Here is a 25,961-nt window from a genome sequence, read left to right as displayed (position 1 = left end):
TGAAACATGTTGTCAATTAGTTATCATCTTTTTATGAAACAAGTGAATATTATATAACTATAAACACAATAAGAGAATCGAAAACCGATATATCAATATTTAAAGCTTATATAGTTTTTGGTGGATTTGGCACGCGAACAAAACCGATTGATAGAATTTCCGCATGTAAATCTGCATTGCGGTTTAAATTATTCTTTAACTTGATACTTAGCTGAGGAGAAAGAGAAAAACAGAGCGAGAGAGAATCAAAAGTTTCACTTTGATATGAGCTTTAAGGACACATAGAATACATATTGAACAAAAAATAAGATACATTTTTACCTCGTGTAAAACTTTTACTTAAAAATAAATAAATAATATGTTTTGATTTGAAAACTATGTATATTTATATTAATTATGTGTATATTTATATAACTATGTATATTTAAAGTAAAATGCAAAATTTCATTGAAAAAGTGTTATTAAACTTTGAATACATTTTTCTCAAAACATCTTTTTTTAAAGCGGTAGTTACAATTTAAACATGGTTTATTTGTCATGTAATCAATTTGAAATTTTTAAGAAAAATGTTTAACTTTTGATTACGGAAATTTCTATTAATTTTTAATTTTTCTTTTAAGTTATAACAAACAAAAAGAAAATTTTTCGAGAAAATGCAATTTTTAATTCAGATGCATGGTTTTATAAAAAATAAAAAATCTAGTTCGTTAATTAGATTAATAAATGGATCTTGATGAACTTTTATACAAATATTTATTAGAATTTTATTAGTATATTTAATAAATTTTATATAATACTTTTTCCTCATAAATTTTACAAATAAGTAATTGCAAAAGGCGATTTTACATAAAAATCGAAAGCAAATAAAAAATTAAATAACTTTTAAATACAAAAAATGTACTCAAATTTTACACAAGTACTCAAACGTAAAATTATTAATTTCTAATAATTTAAATGTATGTTAATAATAAACCAATGTAAATCTTGAATTTATTTCTGAACAATTCTATTATATTATTTTATAAATATATTAATATATACATATATATATATATATATATATATATATATATATAACGTTTATTTTTACTTGTATAATTATATACCTTCTGTTCAAAAAGTACTCAGAATTATTTATTTAAACATGATTGTACCGAAATCGAAATTTTTTTTACCGCTAAATTAGCATAGTTGTACTCGATTTTCATGCAGACTTTTAGTATATCAATTAGTTTGTTTATAATAGTTGTTTAGTCAGCCTTTGATATTCTCGGTGATTTTTACGATACCAAAAAGTGAAGAACAAAATTTTTGCTTCAAATTTTGTATTTACAACGAAATTTCTTATGCTGAACAGCTTAAATATTAAAGAAAGTCTATGGGAACAATTGCCTTTTGAAAATACAGACGTATGAGTGGTATAAGGCATTCAAAAAAGATTGTAAAGTGGTTGGAAATTTGCCTCGATTTAGACGCATATCGACATCAAATAATGATGAAAGTATGCAAAAAGGTGGAGAAACTAGGGCTTGAAAATTGGCGAATAAATGGAAGAGAGATTGCTCTGGAACTTAATATCTCTCAAAAAGCTTATTACATAGCATTTTCAATATTTTGGACATGAAAAATGAGTCGTAACACGGCTTATTCCAAAATAACTGAATTTTGTACAACTTTTTGACTCAAGAAACTCAAAAAATTATTCCTTATTATCTCATCACATAAATATCATTCTTTAAACACCGTTATTCGCCAGAATTGACTTTCTGTGACTTTTTTCTATTCCCAGAACTCAAATTATCACTTCGTGGAAAGCATTTTGAATTGACATATGACGTTAAAGAAAATTTGCTGAAGAAACTGAATGCTATATCTTTATCAACTTACGAAGTGCTTTGAAAAATGAGTAAAGAGTTGACGCAATTACGTTGCAAAGAATGGGGAATGTTTTAAAAAGAACAAAAATTGGTTTGTCCGATTAAATATCAATTTTTTATTTAATAATCTAAATTATTGTTTTGAGCAGAAGATATATGTAATAAGAATGTAAATAATATTATACAAAATATTTTATTATGATTTATAATAATATAAGTACTTCAATTATATCTTAGTGCTTTATTTGAAATAATAAATAGAGGAAATAAAGTATTATGTAACAATCGATGGAATTGAATCCGTACAAATGGCATAGATAGAGATTTTATAACGTATATGCATTTATATAACGAATAAGAATATAATTTATATTAAATCGCAGAATTTTGCGGATTTATAAAAGTAAATACAAGTTGCCAACAAAATACATTGACTAATTGAGAAATTAATTAGGTCACTGATTCGGGCTAATTGAGTTAATGTGTTGTTAAACGATATGTATATATACATATGCATTTTATAATTAAAGCTTAATTAGAAGCATTCATTTGTTGAGATTATTAACTATTAATTAAATTGTTCTTTAACAGACATTAGCAATGTAAAGGAATCTAATGCTTTAAAAAATTAATTGATATTTTTTTTTATTTTTTTATTTGTTATTAAAAAATATTGACTTACTCTTCGGGTAGCGTTGGTGCGCCTTCCTCTTGTCCGGGTGCGTTTACATGGTATACGCAGAAGTTTTCGAGTAGAACACGCATATCGATATAATTAAAGAACGCCTGGAAGCTCGAGATGTCTGTAAAAATAATTTTATATTTTGAAATTATTATAATATTTTTCATATACACTTCTTGAATACAATAATAATAATATTTAATTAAAATATATTTATAACATTAAATATGTAAGATTGAGACATTACATATAGCTTTACATCATTTTATGCTTCAGTTATAAATTACTCACAGTTAAGGCCTAGATCGTGATAAGTAAGGATAGCTGGTTTCGCTCGATTTCCTTGCACCGCTACCAGCAAACTTCCCTTGTCGGTTTCCACCCTTTCTTCCCGTACAGAGCTATCATCTCTGGAGAGATATCGCAGTGCTGGGAATTGCAATTGAATGTTTTTTAGCTCGATGTCATCCATGCTGTCGGAAGGCATCGTGCTGCACATGAAAATATTTACATTTAATTATTAACAAAACAGTATGTGAAGTTTTCTCCGTTAAATTATTAATCATATAATAATTTTAATAAATGTATAAAATTGTATTACAGTTCATATTTCTTAGAAATCAATATGCATTTTTAAGTAACGTATTTATGAGATGTTTGACAGTAAAATATGAACATAAATCAGCATAATTTTTAGATCAAAAATATTTTTTGACTATTATTTTCTTAATTTTTTTTAAGCTTATAAAAAATGATTATAATTTTTAATGATTTAAGCGTCTAAATTTTCTCTGTTAAGCGATAACTTTATCAAATTGATGTTAATTTCATATTTTTGAAGCTATTGTAAAATTCAGTTTTAGTAAGATTTATAACATATAAATTCGATAAAAATGTCGTACGTACGTTATTGTTCATTCGACTTATTACATCTGAAATATTCTTACTACTCTTTAATAAAAGATAAAGGCATGATAAAATAAATAAAATTTTTTTGATGACAAAAAAGGAATTTGACTGGACGCATTAGTATTAATTATTGGTACACATAAAAGGCATTATACATAAATCGATGTAAAGATATACGAGTACGTTTAATATATTTATATAAACGAGTTAAACTATTAAATCCTCAATATAATTTATTCTGCTATTTAGTCAAATAGCATATATTTTATTATTCGAGATATTTATATTTTATTTTTACATTTAAATTAGATGAAGTGTATAATGATTTTAATATCAGAGCATATTAGTGTAGTCTAGTCGACTTCGCTATAAGTTATTAAAATTTTTAATTGATACTTTTATTTTGTTAATATATTAAAGCATAGTTCCAAGAAAAGTAGCTGAAGTAGAAAATGGTAATCTTTTACGTCCTTTAAATAAATATTTTTATTAAATCTATTTCAAATTTTTCTTACCAAAGACAAGCATGCCATTTATTCTTATGGTCATAATTATTTTGCATTGAAAAACTGATATGTTTTGCATATTAATCTTGTTTCACTTGATCAGCATTTATAATTGTCTTAAGTAGAGTAACATATTTTGAAATTCTTCTATTCACTAAATATGTATTAATTTTCTCGAACATATTTAACAGCAATCTTGTAACAATACATAATAAAATAATTTTATTTGAAATATAGTTTAAATATTTCACAGTTAAATCATACATTATACAAAATATACGAACAGCTTGTGCTAGAAGTTTATCAATTTTTCATTTTGCTATGAACGTATTATTGCAACTTGCGTCAACTACACATCCTTGAAAATGAAGCGTAATTATCTCGCGGAATATTATGTAAGAGGTTTTTCGCACGATACGTAAGATATTGTTTGTTAATCGAGATGTTGAATGACGTTTTTTAAAGTATCGATCTATAGGCCACGCCCAGTCGGTCAAAGTGAAGTTGAGCAGACCTTACCGAATATGTTTTTAGTCTTTTTAATTTTATCATGAAATGCATACGTCACGTGCTTCGAGTATACACGGACCATCATAGCAATCAAGCTGGATTCGAGTTAATTATTTCTGATTCGGTGGCTCGGAAAATTAGAGGAAGTGTTTTTGTTCAACTGCAAGCTACAGTTAAAAAGTAATTCTTGGTTCAAGATTTAAATGTAAGTTAAAATCATCTTACTATAATTTATTTTCAAATTGGCAGAATTTTCAAATAGCAGATTTTGAATTAATGGGCTATGAAATCCACAAAATTTATAACAATAATATTTACTAAATTATACATTAAACAATTTCATGCATTTGAATCAATAGTTTGAAAAATGTTGTACAGTGGCTTACAACTATTACAATGGGTAGTAGATAATAATTATCAGATAATCAACATATCCCATGATATGATATCAAGTTTAGGTCAATCAGAAAATTCTTCTCATTTCTTTTACATATTTCATATACTTTCACATTAAACTCTTCAAATATTATTTGATTATGCGTAATAAAAAATGAATAATAACTTAAATTATTATGTTTTAGAAATAATACTATTTAGATAAATTATATTATCAAGTACTGAAAATATTATAAGATGTTCTTAACGTATTCACTGTATAACTTATGTAATAGAAGGAATACTTGATTAAAGCAAGCATTTTATAATATAATTTAATAAAGTAATATTTACTTTTTTTAATAAGTTGCGATAATATATTAATACTTTATAAAATATAAATTACACGTAACGTTATATAATGAAAGACGACAGATAATCTATAATGGATCTTCTCGTAATCTATTGATAGTTCTATATCAGCTTAAAGTTCGTACGAGCTTTACTTGTAAATGCATTTCAGGTTCAATTCAGGATAAGCAATATATCCCCATGTTATTCTAAACATGTAATAGCGGCAAGCACTTTAATCGTCCGAGGAGTTACATTGACATCCAATTAGTCATGGATTCGCTTAGTGCTCGAAAGACCTACTTCGGTATCCCAGAGGATACATGGCGCCAACCCAATTTCAGTAGGGCATAAAATGTCAGAAACCTCGTTTGACCTTTTTACACGATGACGCGCGCGTACGTATATCAGCGAAGTAGCTTGCTTTTTAGAAGAACCTTGTCAAAAGTATTACCATCCCACAAGGGAGCCATTCTTTCGTTTTTTTGAGTTTTCTGATGTTTCCATACCATTAATCGAAATTTTTTGTTCTACATAATCAACATAAACGCAGCGTAACATATTACATCAGTGCATTTACTCGACGCGTAGAAAGCGTGTTTTTCTCGCTTCTCCACGTGCCGACCCGACACGCGCAACCCGCTATAACATTCACGTTATTAAATTCCTTATCTAATCATTGTACGTGAGATAGATTGCACGCACACGTTTTCGGGTAGTCGTACTTGATTTAATGCTATAGTCACTTATTTTTGGAGTTACTACTGCGTTGCAGCGTAGCTTATTATTAGCGTCATGTTTTTGCCAAGATTTGGTTTCCATTTGTTTACAACATTAGAGCGAAGAAGAACGAGAGGTATTTGTTTACAAAAATATGATATAAATATATAATTTAATTTTAAATATGATCAAGAATTTTTGTATTTGTTTATAATCTCTATGATTATTAACATTTAGAATTACAAAATTAAAATATTCTGTAATTTAATAAATACATTTACGTAACTTCTCGTTCAACATTATTCGACGATATTGAGATCCATAATTTCTCAAGTAAAAAAAAATCGTGTTTTTCTTTTATTTTGTTTTTATTTTAGTTCTTAATAAGTACGAAGTGCAAAATGATAATAAAGGATACTTGTTTGTTTCCGTGAATAGTTATAAAGTAAAAGGAAGTAATTCGAATTTACGACGCGTTTCGCAGACGGCGTCGTAACGACTGGCGTTGGCAATCGATAAAAGCGAACGTGTCATTACAAATCCACTATGAAATCGATTACGAAGCACTTCGGGACTTTCGATTGATAGAGATCTCGATTTGAATTGACTTTCAATTATTGAAGTAGTAGTCTCCATAAAGTCGATTTATCTTCAAAACAACCGTTTATATTTCTCGTGCCGTAGAAGGAAAGTGAGATGTTTAATATGTTATACGATATTCCCAAATAATTAAAGTACGAAATGAAGATATATAGAAAGTTGAAAAGATTATTAAAGCAGTAATAAAAATTAAATGCTTTTATAAATCTAATTTGTTTCTTTTTACACAATCCCAAAAAATTATAAAGAAATGTAATCAATTAGTTAATTTTAGATACTTGTGTATGTATTTACGTATGTGGGGAGGAGAAGGGAGTGGCACTAATAGCTTGTACTTTACTTATTAATTAGATTTTTTAATTTGTAACACATTATTTACAATGATTCTAATTACGATAACAATGTCTAAGCGTAAAGATTGAAAAATGGATAAGAAATTCGTTATTCTTATTATACTTAGAATTTTATATATATATATATACATATATATATGTATATATATATATATATATATATATATATATATATAATTATAAATCACGAATATCTCAAATCTCAATAATATTCAATTTTGAGCATTGTTTTCTGCCAATTTCTTCGTTATTTCGATCACTGATAAAATAAATATCTTAAAGAGTATTTGAAGCGAGCAAGAAAACACAATTCTGATCACAAAGAAATAAGGTTTGTGAGATATAACAAAGGATAAATGTGGCCGCTCAATACGAAATTTGATCGACTATCTATTTTCTTTTGGTATAAATAAAGATATACTAAATATATAGGTACGTACTGTTCTTCCTTGTCGCTTTTTGCCAAGGCTTTATAACCAGTGCGCTTTGAAACGAAACTTTGTTCTTCCATTTGCAAAATTGGACGGATTCTCTTTTGTATTTCTTAAAACAGACTGAGTTAAGTCAATGCACGACTTGGAAATGAGAAAGCTGTCTCACAAATAAAAATAAAGCGTTGTGCCCGATCATCCGTCAGGGTTGCGTTACATATAATCTAAATAATCTATACAGAATGTAAATATAAACATCGCAAAGGAAAAGAAAGAAAACAAAGTCATAACGAACAGTGTATTATGTTTTAACAGAAACATTTAAATTTAAAAGAAAGTTGTCTTTCTTTAAAACTACTTAGTTTTAGACATTGCAAAAGATTGAATAACATACAAATTAACAAAAGTTGTGTGATAATATTTTAGAACTGTAAATAGTAAAACCTTCAGCTGATACCATGATATTTATCTAATTATTGGAACAAACATTGATCTTTAATGCGATATTTAATCACAAAAAAATTACATAATTTAAGACTCTTGAAGCTAAAATTTACTTTGTACATATATAAGACTTAAAATGTTTAATAATACATTTTTATTATAATAGCTAATTATTAAAAAAATTAAATTTACATTATTTTTTTAATGATATGTTTCAATAATATTAAAAATTTTCTGATATAAATGTATATAATAATTTTCCATATTTTACCATTTTTGTCTTAACACTCATTATTTATAAATAATAAATTTTTTTATCGTCACATGCAAACAAAGTTTCATATATATTTTTCTTATTAAACTTCTTATTAAACTAGTAATGTTATTAACTCAAATATTTTTAAATATTTTTTCCATTTGCTTCAAACAAGAAAAATGATACGCGTCTTTTCTTTATATGATAAATTGTTTTCATTTACTAGAAAGTATTGTTATTTCTTTTGAAAATACAGACATGTCGCTCTTTGTTTTCAAAATCAAGAACATTATTCTTTCTTTTACATTGCATTTTCTCTAGACTTGTAATCAGAATCATGTTAGTGTGTTTATGAGCTACTTCTTGTTTCATATAGTTTATCACAGCTCTTTGCTGTACTCGTATTCTACAATGTTATCATTCTTTACTGACAAAAAGATGTATTATCATATTTCCACGTATAAGTGTACTTTTAAAACTAGTTTGTGTAAAATGATTTTTTTTTATATTTTTTTTTTTTATTATATAGTTTACTTGCAAGTTTAACATTCCATTTATGAAAGGTGTTTGAGAAACTTTTAATACACAGCATGGCGTTCCATTTACTTTTAAGTCTATGAATACTTCAAGCGTAAAAACGTAATCCGTGTGTTAAAAGAAACTTTAATAGAACCGATAAATACTAAATCTCTATGTCTGGTAAAATATTCGCCAGAAAAAGTGTAAAAAAACATTTTTTTACATTCTAAATATTAAAGTCATAAAGGCGCTTGCCATTTAAATTTTGAACTTTAAAACTAAATCTTTGCTATTGAGTATTAATTAATGTTGCTATTACATTTATACATTTATTTTAAATAATGAGAATGGTCTTTGTTCTAAAAAATAAAAGTAGGAAACTTTAATTTTTTATTTCTTGGGAGCAAAATGGGATAATTTCGTTTAATGTTTTATAATAATTCACAAAAAATGTACGTGTAAGATAGGAAAATAATATAATGCGTTTAATGATAATATTTATAATGCGACTTCTCGCACGGTAATGAAGATTTGCTATCAGTAGTATCATAGTGCTACTTGAATTTCCAAACACGTCTAATTTGCGTGCGCGAGAGGTTTCTTGTATCTCCGATACGTCACTCAGCTTCTTCCGGTCAGAACTAAGTCCCACTATGTTCTTTTTCCTACTCTATCGTATACCGACGTGAAAACATAAAGCTCTATCTATTAATAATCCGTTTATAATATAATAGTATTATATGGTGAAACCTTTTCAATAAAAAACTTGTACTAGTAAACTATACAGTGATTATATGAATACATTCAGTGATGTTATTCGACTTTGTAAAAAATGTTATATAAAATAGAAAGAATTGTTTTTCGACAAATTTTTTAAGCTGAAAATGGTAATGTAATTTTCATGATAAGTAATTCGTATAAAATATTTTGAGTTATCAGCATATTTTGTAATTTGCAAATTAAAATATTATAGTAGAAAAGTTCTCGAAAATTTGAATAAAAAATTTATTAGAAATTTTTTTAAAAATAGTAATTTTTAAGATCAAGCTAATCAATTATATTTAGAGTGTGTTCAGAAAGACAGTATTTGCATCATTCTATCCTTGTTTACATCTCATGAATGATAAAGATAGAAAACACAAATAGCGCTAATAGCGGTCTCTTCAAACGCACCTTTAGACTTTTATGTGATCAGTAATTCTACACACGCAACACATGGACAGATAACAATCTAAATGTAATATGTAATTAGTTAATTTAAAGCGGGAAGCACACACTCTTGCATAGAGGTATAACCATATGCGTAAAGAAATTGTATTGGTCCATTAGCACATGAGTAAAGAAATGAATCAATCAATTTCTTCATGCATTTGGTTATGCAGCTATGCAAGAGTGTGTGTTTTCCGCTTTAAATTTTAATATTTAAAAAATTATAGTTTTAAATAATAATTTATAAATAACTTTTTTTATACGATTTTATCCAATCTAATTGATTCCATATTGTGTTCAAATATTCTATACATAATAATAGTTAATACTCTGGCAATCACGACTTATGAATGAAATACGTGGCTAATATATAAGATCTTCATATTTATTTATAGCGAATTCAATTGGATGCACGAGTGCGCATTAGTGCAGTCCAATCGAATTTGCTGTAAAATATGATTGTTAATTAAAAATATAAGCAATACATTTAGACATTCAATTTAATTCAGTAAATTAATATCATACCAAAAAAATATATGTATATATATATATATATATACATATATATATATATATATATTATATATAAATTTTCCAAATTATAAGAAAGTCCAAAAACAACGTAAATATTTCTTTCTTCATGTAGATTATTTTTTGTTGCAAGTATTTACATCATTTTAAGATATTCGTTAAAAAAGATGAATGATTAGTTAAGAAGATTTTAATTATTGAGTCTTGTTCAACTAAACCATATTTTATAAACTTTCATAATGGAAAATTGAACAAACAAAAGCAGATATCTCGAACTGAGAAGTTGTATGTAGCATCTATAGAATTCGCAGAACAAAGGACTGGCTGATCCTAGATCAACCTGAAATCCTACTTTTGGGTTCTAGAAATATCTCACGCTGAATATTCGACTGGTTCGTTGAAAGCACTTGCTGGTTGAAATAGAAAAAGAGCGGTAAAATATCTCTCCTCGTTGAATTTTGTACTTACATTTTACGATCGCGAAATATGAAAAATTCCATCGCGCTTAAATTAATTATGAAATAATGAAACAAGCATAAAATGCTTGTTTGCGAGTTTGATCGAAGAATATATAGTGTAATCTTTTCAAATATAAAGCTACTGACAAAATAAAATTGGATATAAATTGTAAAGTAAATTAAGAAATAAAAATTGTCATGACAACATATAACTAGATTTTTTCTTGTTATTATATTACAATTTTAGGTTATTAATTTTGTACCATCTTTTCACGTTTTATTTTTTTTCCATGTATACCACGTAATACTCGTTTATTTTTCTTCTTATCAGAAGAGTACGTCGTATCACTTGAAACATTCTAATTGTTTCTGTACACTTGCTGCCAAGGTTATGTTTAAAAAAAGTCTGTGACTGCATTCCATCTATTTTTTAATACTATAAGAATTTATTCGCGAATTACGAAACTCTTCATTTTCGTTAAAAGTTTGTCTACTTTTAATACCTTTCTAGGTAAATTTTATAGTTAAAGCTTTATAAAAATTTATAAAGTTTGACATCCAGTTAAAATAATTAAGTTTTATATATAATGTTTTTAAAATCGAAAACAAACGCGACGCGAAAATCAATCGCAAAGACAAGCATCATCGCGATGTTATTAAGACCAATCAATCGCAAACTATAGCCAAATAACGTCATGGAATTGCATTGGATATAACGCTATTTGATATCTCGTTACCCTTTTTATCGATCGATTGACCGAAGTGCGCAGATAGATTTTCTTTTTTTTTTTTGATCGCTATTACCGGTTGTAAGACGAAGCCTCCCAATAAAGATCAACTTACTCCGTTTCACTACCGATTCCTCGTGAGCTAAGGCAAGCAAATAAATCTCTATCTACCGCAAACACAAGCATGTTGCAGAATATGCTGTAAACAGAGCCGTGCCCAGGCACTGACTATTCGAGCTAGACAGACGTCTAGCAAGAAGTTAACCAACTATTATTAATAATAGTCTATTTAATTCAAACGTCCATTCTTCGCAATAATATAAGTCTCTGCATATCTCTACAAATAATTATCAAACTAATTTCTACGTGTTATTGTCTCAGTTGAATTACATTAATGGTTCATTCCATGCATCATTTACAGTAATGTAAAACTTAATCAATTTACCTTCGAGTCTTCAGTTCGGTATACAAAACGCTGCCGTTCAATATCTTTCCATTTATCAGTGTATACTTGTGCATATGTGTAAAGATAAATTATATTAAAATATTAGAATAGAAAATGACAGCTTGCAAAACACACTCAAATGTATCAATCGTTATGTTATCTCTATGGAGTTATTTCTATATTAGAAAGCTCTTTTAAAGTCAGTACCCAATGATCGAGGTGGAACTGGCATAACGCCAAGTTGTGTTGAATGAATCTCTAGCGAAAGTAGAGCAAATACTGACGTATGCGGTTTCATCACATGGAATTGTTACGTTTCGACTTCCTATCGGTATAATTTATCATTGTCTCAAGTAATTAATGATACAAACATAGAATCGATGCAAGAAGAAACTGATGTTCAGCAAAAAAAAAGTAAAATCAGCATAAAAAAGTGTAACGATTAACGAATCCTCTCTTCCGAGAAGACAAAGAATTTTATTGGCGACTCAGATTGCTTCTCGATCGATATACGCCCGCTTTCTTTACGACGCAAAAAGCAGTGACCTATTAAAAAAAATTTACACGCTTTATCTTATGCTCATATAAGATGGAACTTATACATTGTAAAACTGTGATTTGTGCAAGAAAAAGATTTCTACAAAATCAATTTTGTTTAATTACATTAGAACTTTTAATACTCTCTACAGACGTATACACCTTTTTTTAAAGCTCTTGGTCCATTTTTATAATTACTTTATATTATATGAATGTGAATATTGTTATCATTAGTATGAGTAATTTAAGACAATATTTAAAAATATATTTTCAATAACATTGTTGTAATATTTATAATTTTAATGACGTGTTATGACAATATTCAAGTTAACATAATTAGAAATTAAAAAAATAAGGCTTGTAAAATATTAATTAACAACTTTAAGAAATTTTGCTCAAAGGCGAATTGAAAAACTGTAGTTTAATAACTTTGATTGAAATTAAAACTTTATTGGATATGTTTACAGATAATTGTTTTAATTAAATAAATAAAAATTTTAATTAATTTTTCTTTAATTAATAAATTTATAATACAATAAAGTTTAAATCATAAAATATTATTTTGTATTATATTGCATTTTATACGTGATGTTATTTATTTTATTCTTTTGTGAAAAAATATACAATATAATTTTTAATAAAATCCACGTACGTTATAAAATACACGCTACATTCGAACGCTGTATTCGAAGGAATTAAAAAAGCTGTATTTCACAGTTGGAGTTCAGTTTTTTTGCAGCGTCTGTTTGCACATTCGATGTAATATTAAAATAGATGGGACAACCTTTACGAATAATGGTTTTGCAGTGACGTGCACACCATTAAACAACAGCATATTACAATTTTAATAGTTCTTAATTAATACTAATTTTAACATTAATTGCTATGTTATAAAAACTTATCAAGAAAAGTTTTATCCTTTATCCTTTCCTTCAAAATATAGAGCATCTTTGCCCGAAACTAATACAAAAGAGAAGAAGTGACAGAGTGGAATTCCGTCGTTAACCAGAAAGCTCCTAAGCTGGCTATTACGTGGAATGTTACGTGTTACTAAACTTCCTCCAATTTGTCGGTTTAACACATTGACATATTTTCATCACGTAAAACATTCTTGTAATTTCAAACGTTGATAACCTTATCGTCATCTATTATAATATAATATTATATTATCATCTTATAACAATACAAAATAAACAAAATTGTATGTGACGTTTAAACTGTTTAAAATTAACAAAATTAAACATGCGGAAATAATAAATTAGAGAAAAAAATATAAGACATTTGAATAAAGAGAAAGGGTCAATTAATTTACGGTAATGAGCAACATTTAATTAAATGTATTATTTAATATCTCTATGTTTAATTCTTTTTCTTAAAACGGATTTTTATTATTATATTTATATGTTAATTTTAGATAAAAGTTAATATTTAGTTATTAATTGAAATGCTACTTATATGCTTTAAATGATATAAACTGCGAAACAACGCTTGGTCATATTTGTCAACGTGTAGAAAGGTAATTAGCGATAATGGAATGCGTTAGCCAAGACTCACATTTAATGTCTCATTGAGTTCTATGATTGGCCAACTTACGTAGCGTTGTGTCGCCTACATTCATTACTTGAAGCAATTATGCAACGGAAGTGTCACCGAGTTCACGTGTCGTTAATTCTTTTGAATTTTGTTAAATTCCTGTTACCAGATAAATCGTTAGAAATTTGCAACTTGATGTTAAAATATCTAAAATTATTATTATACGATTATTATTGCACAATAGTTTAAAACGATAAAATACTTAATATTAAAAGTAATAAATAAATATCTAAATCATGGAATGATGCTGATGACACTAAATTTTGAAAAATGTATTATATTTTTAGTATAAATGTAAATAAACTGAAGCAAAATCATGACAGAGAGCAAATTGATTTTGGCTTGAACCTATAAAGTAACAATTTTTTGTTCGATTCTATAAAATTTCCAATGAGAGAAATACATAATTCATAATTTAAGGAAACTTTGTTAAAATTTGATAGTTCTAGAGCGAAACTTGATCTCAACTTTGCATTTACATTCAAATCAGGAAGTGGCACTAACAGCGATGCGAGTTTGTAAGAATCATGAAGTAGCTCGATTAAATAGCTTAAATGTTGAAAGTTTAAAAACTTCCGTTAAACTGCCTTAAATAATTAAGCTCTATGGCAGGATTCTTTCCGATATAGGTCACAGCTGTGAATAGTAGTTGGATGTCATATTAAATCACGCCTTTAAACCAATATCGTATAATAGAAGAACAATATTGTTACTACGTTGCACATTATATACTGTGCTCTTTTATTTCTTACCGGCTTAAAATAATGTGTCGTGACAGCGTTTTATCTAACGATCTCTGCAATTTTCACGGTAAAATCTAATAGCTAATTCATCTCCACTTGCTGTGCGTTTATACTTGCTTCTACATATCTTAATTAATTGTAAATCTCACGTAACCTCCGTATATGTATTTACTAATGACCTTTACAAATTATTACGCAGCTGTACTGTTAAAAAGCACTGCACACATAACACTTTTAATAATATAATTGCGAGTTATGATGTGGTCACTCAGCTCTGCTCACATTGAGGTCAATGTCAGTGTTCCATGGCAGCAAAAACTTCAACGAACTTCTACGACGTTCTACCACGGTATGAGAAACATTACAAGCTATCGTAACATTTTAAAACATATTACATACTAAATCATCTTTTTGCGAATAATTAAAAATTAGATCTCGTGCGTTTAAGTAAGAATAAAACGTGGAGCATAAGGATTTAAGACAGTTTTTATATTAGTTTCTATATTAAAGATGTCATACATATCTCGTTTTTCGAAATCGTATTATAATTCAAATACCATTCAACACTTCAAACAATGTGTTTTAATAATGATTCTGTATTTTTTTCGTTTCTGTCTGTCACCTGTTTCATATCGAGTAAGTAAAATATTGTGCGATTGGGATAAAACAACTCAGAGTAGATCAAGAAAGTAATAGAAAAGTGTGGCTTACATTTTTGATACGTTGGCACGTTAATATAAACTACCTACTATCCTGTGATCTCCCTACCTCGCATCTACGGATCTACGCATCAGCATAAACTTCAACTATGGTTGCGATACGCGTGTCAAGAGGTATAAAAAGTAATATGTTATACTAATAACGCGTCAATCTCTTTTAGTTTTTCTCTCTCACAAAAACTTACCCCAATAGAGCAGATTCCTCGGCAGTGGCTGCTGTCGGCATCCTGTTTCTCTCCCTAAAACAAAATGGCGGCGAATAATCACACACGCCTAGCCCTAGCGGCACGTCGCGCCTCAAATCCCGTTACAAAATACGGATATTTTCACTAACGTAAAAGCTATTAGCACAATAAGCGAACAATAATGTCATATTTGTGTTAAGCTTTAGCAGCATTCTATTTTAGTTATTAAGAATCAGCTTCTCTTTATTCCGGAGTGCAATTTCCGGTATTTAGTGCACCGCCAATTTGAATATAAAATTTTTGTTTGAAATTATCATTTTTTTACCGGCAATTAAACCGGGTCGGACAACTTCATGCTCGAAAGGAATCAGGTTGAATTTCGAATTAGGATATCACTCCAATTAAATCAAAATTAATAGCCATGATTAATATCATATTTTCTTTTAAATATTATAACATATTAAACCTTTTAACAATTAAAACATACTTGATATACGTATTCGCAAATCCATAAAAGTTTTAACTTTTGTATTAATTTTTTATTTTTATAATATGTAATTTATCTGAGATTTGTAATTATGCATTAAGTAATATTTATATTCTATTTTCTATTCTTTTATATTTAATTTATTTATAAAAATATTTTATAGTTTAATAGGATAATCAATTGTTTTCAAATAAAAATAAATATACAAAAGTATATACACATATTTTATAATAATATTGAAATTTATTTATTCTTTTATACTACAAAATTTGTAAATGATATAAATATGTAAAAATTAAGCAATTACAATGTCAGTACACGATGAAAATGTTAATTAAAACTCTATTCCATTATTTCGAAGCTTTATTGCATACATGACATGACTATACCAATTCATGATGAGTAATAAAATTTGTAAATTGATTCGAATAATTGCAAACTTGTGAATTATTCGGAGAGAATTGTCCTCGGTCATTTAACGGCGAGAGAAGCCGGTTCTCCGGAACGCACTCGCTTCCGTTGCACGACGCGAAGCGATACGAACGCTCGCAGCTCGAGCGTTGCAAGGACAAAGGAAGACCACCGATCGCGTACATACATGTAATAGAGAGAGAGTGATAATAACAGTAACAACGATAAACCAAGCGATGATGATTACAGTGATTGCAGTCACGCGTGGACAAAAGGATGCGAGAAGCTTGTGCTGCCGGTGTATGCATGCTACGCTGAAAGCGTGAGGGAAATGAACAATTTTGTCAGGTGCCATGAACGTGACTTACCTTCGATTCTCTTGTCTTTTATACAAGTTGATTAATAACAGCATTAATCCCCAATCCTGAAATTTGTCCGTACTAGTCTACTAATTTATAAATGCAAAAACGGAAATTTGTCCGTACTAGTGTATTGATTTAAAAATGCAGAAACCATATCTAATTCTGTTTACATTGGCTATAAATGTACATACTTTTAAGTAAAATATTTCTAAATAAAATATCTTACGAAATGAAACATTTCTAGTCTTCAATTTTTTCAATTTCTTAAAATTTATTGAATCGATATGTTGGTTTCTAAATTTTTATCTCCACAAATAGATAGTTTTCTTCTTCTCTACTTTTTATGTGTTTTTTATTAAAAAATTTGTAAATGTGCATTTGAAAACGTAAACACTTGCGCAATTATTGATTTCTTAAGGAAAGATAAATCATGTGTAACAATATATGTTGCTAAAGCTGCCGGGCAATTTATATGCACATGCGTGTAAAAATTATGGAATTTCTTTGGCTTGTGTTATATCTCGAGTTATATTGGAATTGTTTTAGCTTTGAAACATGTTTAGTTTTGATAGAAATTCTTTAAGCATTATAAAGGCGATAAATCGTTATTAGTAATATTAAAGATGAATAAATTGCAAGCGTAACTACATGGCATTGACGAATAGTATTTTCTATTTTTTATGCAAACATATTTTTTGCGATTATTTCTGACGCAATTAATGTTTTTGTTGCTAAAGGAGAGAATATTTGTTGATAAATCTATAGTGTTTTCGTAAAAATTATTTAACAAAAGCAAACGTGCCTTTATTAATTATTGTGAATAAACGTCCAGATATTCGAGAATAAACGTATCACAGCGTGAAACTTTTGAAGAATACATGAAAAATGCGCAGATATGAAAAAAGTTATTATGAAGGTATATTTTTTGAAATGCGTTTCTAAAATGCATAAATGTATGTGTTTATATGTCACGAAAAGTCACAATTCCGAAAATAGAAGAAGAAAATTTTCTTCAAGTAGAAAATTACTTTGAGGAAAAATTGCCGGTCAACGTCCTGGAATAATGGAAATGGTGTGACCTTATTTTTCACACGAGTTACGATCCAAGTAACCCATATTTTGCGCGTTTGTAGAAGACGTTGAAGTCATATATCTTAAAATCGCTATTTGATAGTATTTTCGGATTCATGATATTTTAAGTATCTTTAACTTCTCTTCTCTTATTTATATTAAGTTTTTAGTACCATATGTATAACTTTTAATTTTATTACACAGTATACTATTATGTAAAATATTATTACTTTTGATAAAGCGTACATAAATAATACTCAATAATTCAGATTATTTTTTTTTTCATATCTCTGTAGTATTTGATCTAATACATCAATAAAGATATTTTCAGCTAGCCTGTAGCCGTGCAATAAAAGTTATAAAAACCGCATTAATAATATTATGATAAATCTCATGAAACTTGTTCGCTAAAGTAACTAACAATAAAAGCATTATCACTATAACCATGCTTCGATGTCTTCGACCTCGAAATGCTTGTCGCCCACAAGCTCTTTAACGACTCTATACTAACTGTTTCATCACTGATTCATCCGCTTTGTCTTTGAGTATTTCAGTATTCATTGTACATTATTTAAGCTATATAAAATTATTTTATATTGTTGAAAATAATTTTATAGCGTATAAATCATGATGTACTTCTTTAATTTATAAAATTTAGTAGCCTTTCTGCGAATAAAAATAACCTAATAGAAATAGATTAATTACAACACGTGCAATTTCAGTGCAAAAAAATGTGATTTTCTAAATAAAAGTTAACTTTATATATTTTATACTTACATAATACATAATTTGAATTACTATTTTATTTAAAAGAAATGTTAAATCAAACATTACTGATTATTACCATAATTTTTGCAAATGTCAATCAGTATGTACCAAATTTTGAACTATTATTTTTTTTTATTAGTTATGAAGAATTTATTTATTTCGTAATATCCAACATAATCCATTTTAATTCATAAATATAAAATAATTTTTAAGGGTAATTATAAAGAATAATAAAATTAATATAATAAAAATTATTTTTACCGGACTAAGGTTGATGATATAATAAAATAGTTTAATCAAATATTAAATTGGGAAATCAGCTTTTATTTCAAAAAGTATATAAAATATAAAAAAAAATATTTATATACATCTTATTTAAGGAATAAAAATTTTCGATTTTTTGTTTAAAAAGTGCGTTATAAATCATAAAATTATACATAGTCCTAAGAAATTGTATATAGGTATAGATGAAAATAACGTGAATAAATATGAGATATGGTTGCAATAAAAGTCATAATGAATTATCAATGCTTGCCAGAGCGACTAGATTCGTTTAGAGGTCGAGAAACAGGAAAATGATGTATTCACGACTGTACCTCTATGTGTCCACCTCGTATCCGGAAAATGTCTTTTAAAGCATTACCTTGAGACGATCGAGGCGGTTTCGCGACGATCCTCGATCAGCGGGTCCTTTTTTCGCGTCTCAGCCTTCGGTGAGGTGAAGCTAAAAGCCTTCTTCACGGATTCCAGAACGCTCTGGCTAGTAGTCTGTGTCTGATCGACGATGGTTGTGCTTTTGTAAACGTCTTCGCCCAGGTCGCCTAAGGACCTGTACGAAGCGCCAGTACCTGCCGGCATGGCGTGACCTTCTGTCGCCCCCTGTTTCGCTCGCGACGCCGTCTCTTAGCCGAGACGACCTAATTAATCGTCCTGCTGGTTGGAAATGATGGTTTCCAATGTCCAGGTAAGTACCCTCTCGGCGATGACTCGCCTCAAAGGCGCCAAGAGTTGAGACGATGCTGTTGCCGTTGATGATGATAGGCGTGCCCGAAGCCGATATTGCCAATATCGCACGTCAACAAGGCAAACGAACGGCAAAAGAACAAAAGAAAGAAAAAACAAAGGTAAGGAGATCTCGTGAATGCGTTCGCAGAGCAATTCGAGGCATCGGTGTCGTTCGATCATAAATTACTGAATTTCTTTAAAATTATCAAATTTTTCTAAAAAGTAATATTAAAGCAGCATTAAAAAGCAACTATAATATAGATAATTCTTGATTTTTTATTTCTTATTAATTAATCATTAGACATTTTATTAATAAATTATAAGAATTCAATGTTGATTTTGTAAAGTAGTTGCACGGTTTCAATAAATAAAAATACAAATTTGTTTTTTCTCTCATTTTTATAACAGTTATAGCGTTTATTACTTATAAGAGATAGTGAAACTTATCGAATTTAGGAAATAGACGAGTGATATTGAATACTTTTTCGTGACAGATATACAATTTTATTTTATTTCTTATTTTATTTCATATCACAGATTTGTGAACGTACGTAAAATCTTTCTAGCTTATTTTGGTAACCACGTGTAATTAATTGATTTTATGAATTTTATTGTGTGAAGCATTTAATTTCTCTTCTGTTGAAGTAAAATAAATTAAGTCGGCACAATATTTTAATATTCTGATTTCGATTGTTATACTGGTAACACTGAACAAACGTAATAAACTTTTATTAAGTATATGATTATAGAATTTGTATCGTTTTGTATTTCAAAAGAGGCTTTTCAATATTATTTTTGTTTGTATTGCTATTCGTACTAATTTTCATTATAAGCTAATTAATTTTTTCTAGTTGTCTTTTTACTTTTGCTCGTTCTCCCCCCTCCTCTCTCTCTCTCTCTCTCTCTCTCTCTTTCTCTCACTTACTTAATAAATTAATTTATTTCACTAGTATCTTTTTTCTATAATTATTTATTATTCTTACTCAACAAGATTTTCTAAACATATTTTACAGTAGCTGCATATAATATTGTGAAAAAATAATTAACTTGTGAATAAAGTGAGGGGAAAAAGACAGAAAGACACAGAAGGAAAGACGACAGAGTTGCATAATTTTATTAAATACTTTCTAGTACTGTAAATTTGCGAATTATACAAACTTTTTCCGCCGTGTATTTAATATAGTCTCAGTATGAACAGTTTTCTTTAGCTCCAATTTAAATTTGAAATCTAAATTGTGCAAGTATGTAAAAGAAAGATAAAAACATATTTCACTGAATTCTGTTGTTAGCTTGGACTTCCAGATATGAAATCGTGTTCTATTTACGAATGTGCATACAATAGCTCAAACAATTCTGCCATTCTCAATGAATAAACGAGCAACTTGCTATTGTTTCAGTATTCCGGTGTTCCATATTTTTGCGTTTACCAAATCAACGCAGATTTAATCTGCATTTATTATCACACATATTCCGATATATATATGCGACAATATAAATAAATGTTTATTTTAATTAATAAAGATGACAAAATTAAAAAAAAAATTTTAGTCCATATTTTAATATATATTTTTCCATCCAATTAAAATGTATTTTTAATAATAGCTTCAGAAAAGGACGTAAATTAGTTAACATATCTAAATAAATTTTGTTTTGAGGAGAAAAATGTTTCTATCTAGTAATTATTGTTAATTAATAACATAACAAGTAAAAAATATTTATGAGACTATATATCAAATTACGTTAGTTGAGAGATACCGATCAATTTTGAGTAATTAGAATATAAAAAGGTAGTGTGCAATTTTTGTTTTGTATGATAATTGTTCAATTTACATAATTTAAATTGAAAACGTTGTTACCGATGCCTCGTTCTCGCTAGGTTGTGAAGAATGAAATATACGTGTTATGGAATGATCGTCGACGTGCACAAAATCCATCGAGTTTGTTGTATGTCGAAAGAATCATGCATGGCGACATGCCAGTGGTGAAATATTTATTTATGCGTGTTTGTGAATACACTGTTGATAAACAAGATACGTGCAAACAAGTAACAGTGTCTTCTAGTTTAACTATCTTTAACAGCAAATCAAGCATGTGCAACATAATCAACAAATAAAATAAAAGTTTAAATACATATATTTGGTAGACTTTTTACCGAAATATATTAATTATTAATTTCATTTTGTGTGCGAGATTAACAAAAACATTCCCTTCACGATAAAATAGTTAAACATATTAATAAAAAATTTGCGCAATAAACAAACTGATGTATATTATAAATCAATTTGCAATTAATGATACTTCGTCGAGCCATCGATTAAGAAAAACACACATTTCCTATATTTCTCTATAACTTTTCATATTGATATGACATTGAGAATAATTGATAAACACGCCCAATTGATTGTACGTATAGATATCAGATCTTAAAATACGAGCGCAGCCGTTCATTGATATGATACACTTGTTTGAATCGTAAATGATCAGTTAATTTATGTTTGAAAGCTTTGTTATCGTTTTGCTTTAAATAAATAAAATTTTTTAATATACTCCAAACCGTAGATCAGTCGTTGATCATAAAATGGAGCCATAACTCGTTTCGTATTTTTTCAAAGAAACGTTAATTCTTTTAGTCAAGAAAAGAAATATGAATATTGTAACATTGATTTAACAACATGCAAGTGGTTTTTCCTGTCAATTAAAATTTCCGTCAGTCAAGAAAATTTATTCCGAGATGCGACGAAATTACATGTTGCGATCGTTATTACTGAACGTCAAGAATGATAACTGCGCACTAAAGCAAAGTACCCGTTCGAGCGTGAAAAAAGTGAAAGATCGTCTTATAATAAAATATCCCAAAAATTTTGTTATTTAAAATAAATAAATTATTGGAAAACTATCTGTTAAAATAGAACAAAAATCTATATAAATTAAAAGTTTAGGTATTTAATTGCATTGGTAATTATTTGAGTTGAAACAGGTCACCAATTTCAAATCTGTATGAGGCATAAACTAAATTAATTCGCAAGAAGTATAAAAGAAGAAAGGTAAAAGGTGAATGCTAAAATAAACCGCGAAAAGTATGAAAGAAAGGCGAGGGAAAGACTCTTCTATTTCAATTTATCCCACTCCAAGTCAAACGCGTGTCATTCTGGAGCCGAGCTCTTCAAATATCGATGATGCCAAGTGCAGCTGGATTCGGATCAGCTGCGGATTCGGCTTGCTTACGTCTTAACGCCTCGCGCTAGCGGACGGGAAATCGATCCGACCAGGACCTTACCAAGCAAAATATGTATGCATACCGCCATCGGGTGATCATGCGGTGATCACCAATTCGTGGATAGACTTCTGCGCGCGTGTTGTAACCGGGTCCCCGGAGAGTCGCGTATTGATTTTTCGCGTGGATACTCGCGTGTAACGTCGGGGTTAACCCCGTTTCTCGACATCTAATTTTTCGCCCGAGGCTAGCCGACTTGACGTCCACTGAATCGTGCGACTGATCTACGACATTAAGGATTTTAATAGCTGAATTACGGCGGACTTTAAATCATGATACTAGATTGTACTAGATTATTTTCCAAATAATCAAGTGTATTAGAATTACAAATTTTTCAAGTGTATCATTGATCTATGATTAATGACTGATCGAATAATTAAGAGTTGCAATCGTCGAGACTATGTATGGTCGATCGTTTGGTGTAAGACGTCGTTATTAACCAACTATGAATGGGAACATATAAAAAATATCCGTTACGGAAATTTATCAATGTCAGTTGGAATATTTTCTATATAATTAGTGTGAAATGTCGTAAATTAATTGAGTTTTATCCCTAATAGCACGTGAACAGAATCAATATATAATATATACTCTTAAAAACATACGATATGTTATACTAGTAATTCTGGTTTATTTTTAATAATACGATATTATATGCTGCTAGGGATATATATAATCATGTATCTTATTGAGTTTTGAGTTGAATATTTTTAGTAATTCCGGTATTGGTTTTGTTCACCAAGCCAATTTAAGAGAATTATTGTAGTAATTAAATTAGTTCAAGAAATGCATGTCTCTGAATACAAATTTTTTGTTTACATTTCAGTTTTTAAATTGAACTTATTAAATCTTTTGTTCTTTAAGCATACGTTAATTAACCAAATTACAATTAAATCGTCGATTTATTTTTCTCATTTATTAATCCAATGAACAACGTACAAAGTTTAATAGTGTCTATAAATTCTTATATATAAAAAGGAGAATTTCTACATCTATTCTAGCATCAAATTTTTTATACCAAAATTAATATTGCGTTATGCAATCATTCATAGCTGGTTTTAACGCATAACTTCAAAAATAAAAATTACTTTCTCGATTAGACGAGAAGTTTTATCACTATTGACAGTTTACGCTCATATCTCGAGATTATTTCTTCCGTTGTGCAACACAGCACATTGATCCTGCATGCTTCGGGCATCGTGGAAGCAGCTGCAAGCCGTTACGTCTGCGATCAGATAGCAGGTAAGAAAATTGTTGGACGCTGGTAAGAATTAGGATGTGATGGGTTTTGCTTGCTTCTTTTTTAAACAAGAAAAGATATATCAACTTTCTTACTGACTTAAAATTACTTGAGACTATTCGAAAATTCTACATGAAAAAATATTCATTCTTTTTTAATTCTTGACTTGGAACTCTTTATAAGACAGAATGTTATGAAACGAAGATCATTTAAAAATAACTAGCAGTAACTAATTAATTTTTTGCAGTTATTAAACTTGAGATTCAATACCAAGAATTGTTTTGTGAAAGTTATCGTTATGTAAGCATGCTCTGTAGATATTAAGTTCCTAGAAAGAGCAGATGGTGATTTTGCCCGCGTGTGTTGTTTACACGTCTCTTCCAAGTTTAATTAATTTGCAATTTCTACTATACTCTAAATATTTAAATTTTTTCAAATACAAGGAGAAAGAGGGAAAGGGAGAGAGAGAGAGAAAGAGAGAGAGAGAGAGAGAAAGAGAGAAAGAGAAAGAGAGAGAAAGACAGAATTGGTAGAAGACAAAGAAATAGGATCAACTTGTATGAGTCGCAGTACGTAACAGTATGCAAGTAGTACACTCAATCGAGAGTTAACAACTGTCACTGGCTGTTTTATTTTTTGCGACGTCTTTTCTAGGAACGATCGATTGTCCAGTGTAACCCCGTTTCTGGCCCCGATGAAACCGACTTGCCTAGGAGGCGACGCTACAAACGAGATCGTTTGCGCGCGATCGATCTAGCGCGCCAGGTTCGACCTTCGCAGCGCCGCATGACACAACGTCACCGACCGCGGTTCGCCGCTGCAACCTCCGTCTACGACAACGATGACGACGAGGTCCGCGTGTGAACTCGAGATACCGATGCGCGCGTGTGCAAGCAACTAACACTAACACGATTTCACGAACCCGCACATCGAACACACTCCATTCGAACTATACGGACGTAGCGCTGATCGATAGGTCGAAGCGGTCGAGATATTCCCGAAGGGATGGCAGACAAAGGGCAAGAGGGTATAGACAGGTGAGGAGGACACTCTCTGGGACTCACCTCTTCCTGCGTGAGTTCCGCTGCGGGGTCCGCGTATTGAAGAAGAGTTGCAGCTTTCGCGCTGTCTTTAGACGCTTAATATGAAAACCCCTTAATGGGTTCGTTTACGCTTCGATCGCGGTTAGGATCACCTTGTTTCAAGAGAAATGCGTTCTAATTGGAAGCAATCGCGTCTCGTACGGTTTACTAGCTGATCGCCTGTTCGATACGCGTTTTTTGATGTGACGTTACGGTACGTGCAAAGACGGAGCACCGTGACGAGACTGACGTTAAAGAGCGCACGGTGTGCCCAACGACGTCGTACGATTACTAAATGCCCGAGTGCAGAGCTCCTCCAACTACAAACTGGTCAATGGGAATGCGCGTTGCTCCATGCGCGGTATACTCTGGATCGAACCGGTTACGGACAGACTGCCGACATCTGGTCATGAAAAGGTACACCCGGCCTCTATCACCCGTTTTCAGAATTCCCGCTGCGCATGCGGAGACTGAAGGTGGCCTTCAAGATTCAGCCGGTCGATTATCGGATGAACGAGAGACTTCCCATAAAGAAGAATGTGCGAGCTTTTCCTTTCATCGGCACAGCAGAAAACCATGA

General features: G+C 29.6%; 1 protein-coding gene across 6 annotated transcripts in view; it reads right to left on the bottom strand.

Moving 5' to 3' along the window:
* LOC105193390 (protein NDRG3) overlaps positions 1–25,758 on the bottom strand; it is a 37,286-nt gene extending 11,528 nt beyond the window's left edge. Inside the window, exons 1-5 of one of the 6 annotated variants that reach the window (XR_850593.3) lie at positions 25,364–25,753; positions 19,424–19,799; positions 15,682–15,735; positions 2,851–3,050; positions 2,560–2,680 (exon numbers count right to left, since the gene is read on the bottom strand). Coding sequence is in view for 5 of the 6 variants with exons in the window: in XM_011157822.3 (XP_011156124.1) it covers positions 2,560–2,680; positions 2,851–3,050; positions 15,682–15,735; positions 19,424–19,638 (590 nt within the window). In the remaining variant the exon portion in view is untranslated. Of the gene's footprint in view, positions 1–2,559; positions 2,681–2,850; positions 3,051–15,681; positions 15,736–19,423; positions 19,800–25,363 lie in introns of all 6 variants that reach the window. The other 5 variants (XM_011157822.3, XM_011157816.3, XM_026134940.2 and 2 more) reach the window with 5 other exon arrangements.
* Between the last annotated feature and the right edge of the window lie 203 nt (positions 25,759–25,961).

Source organism: Solenopsis invicta, chromosome 1, assembly GCF_016802725.1.
Source record: "Solenopsis invicta isolate M01_SB chromosome 1, UNIL_Sinv_3.0, whole genome shotgun sequence".
NCBI classification, from domain to species: Eukaryota; Metazoa; Arthropoda; class Insecta; order Hymenoptera; family Formicidae; genus Solenopsis; species Solenopsis invicta.
Note: the sequence above shows the minus strand (reverse complement) of the source record. Positions and strands in the feature narration are given on the sequence as shown.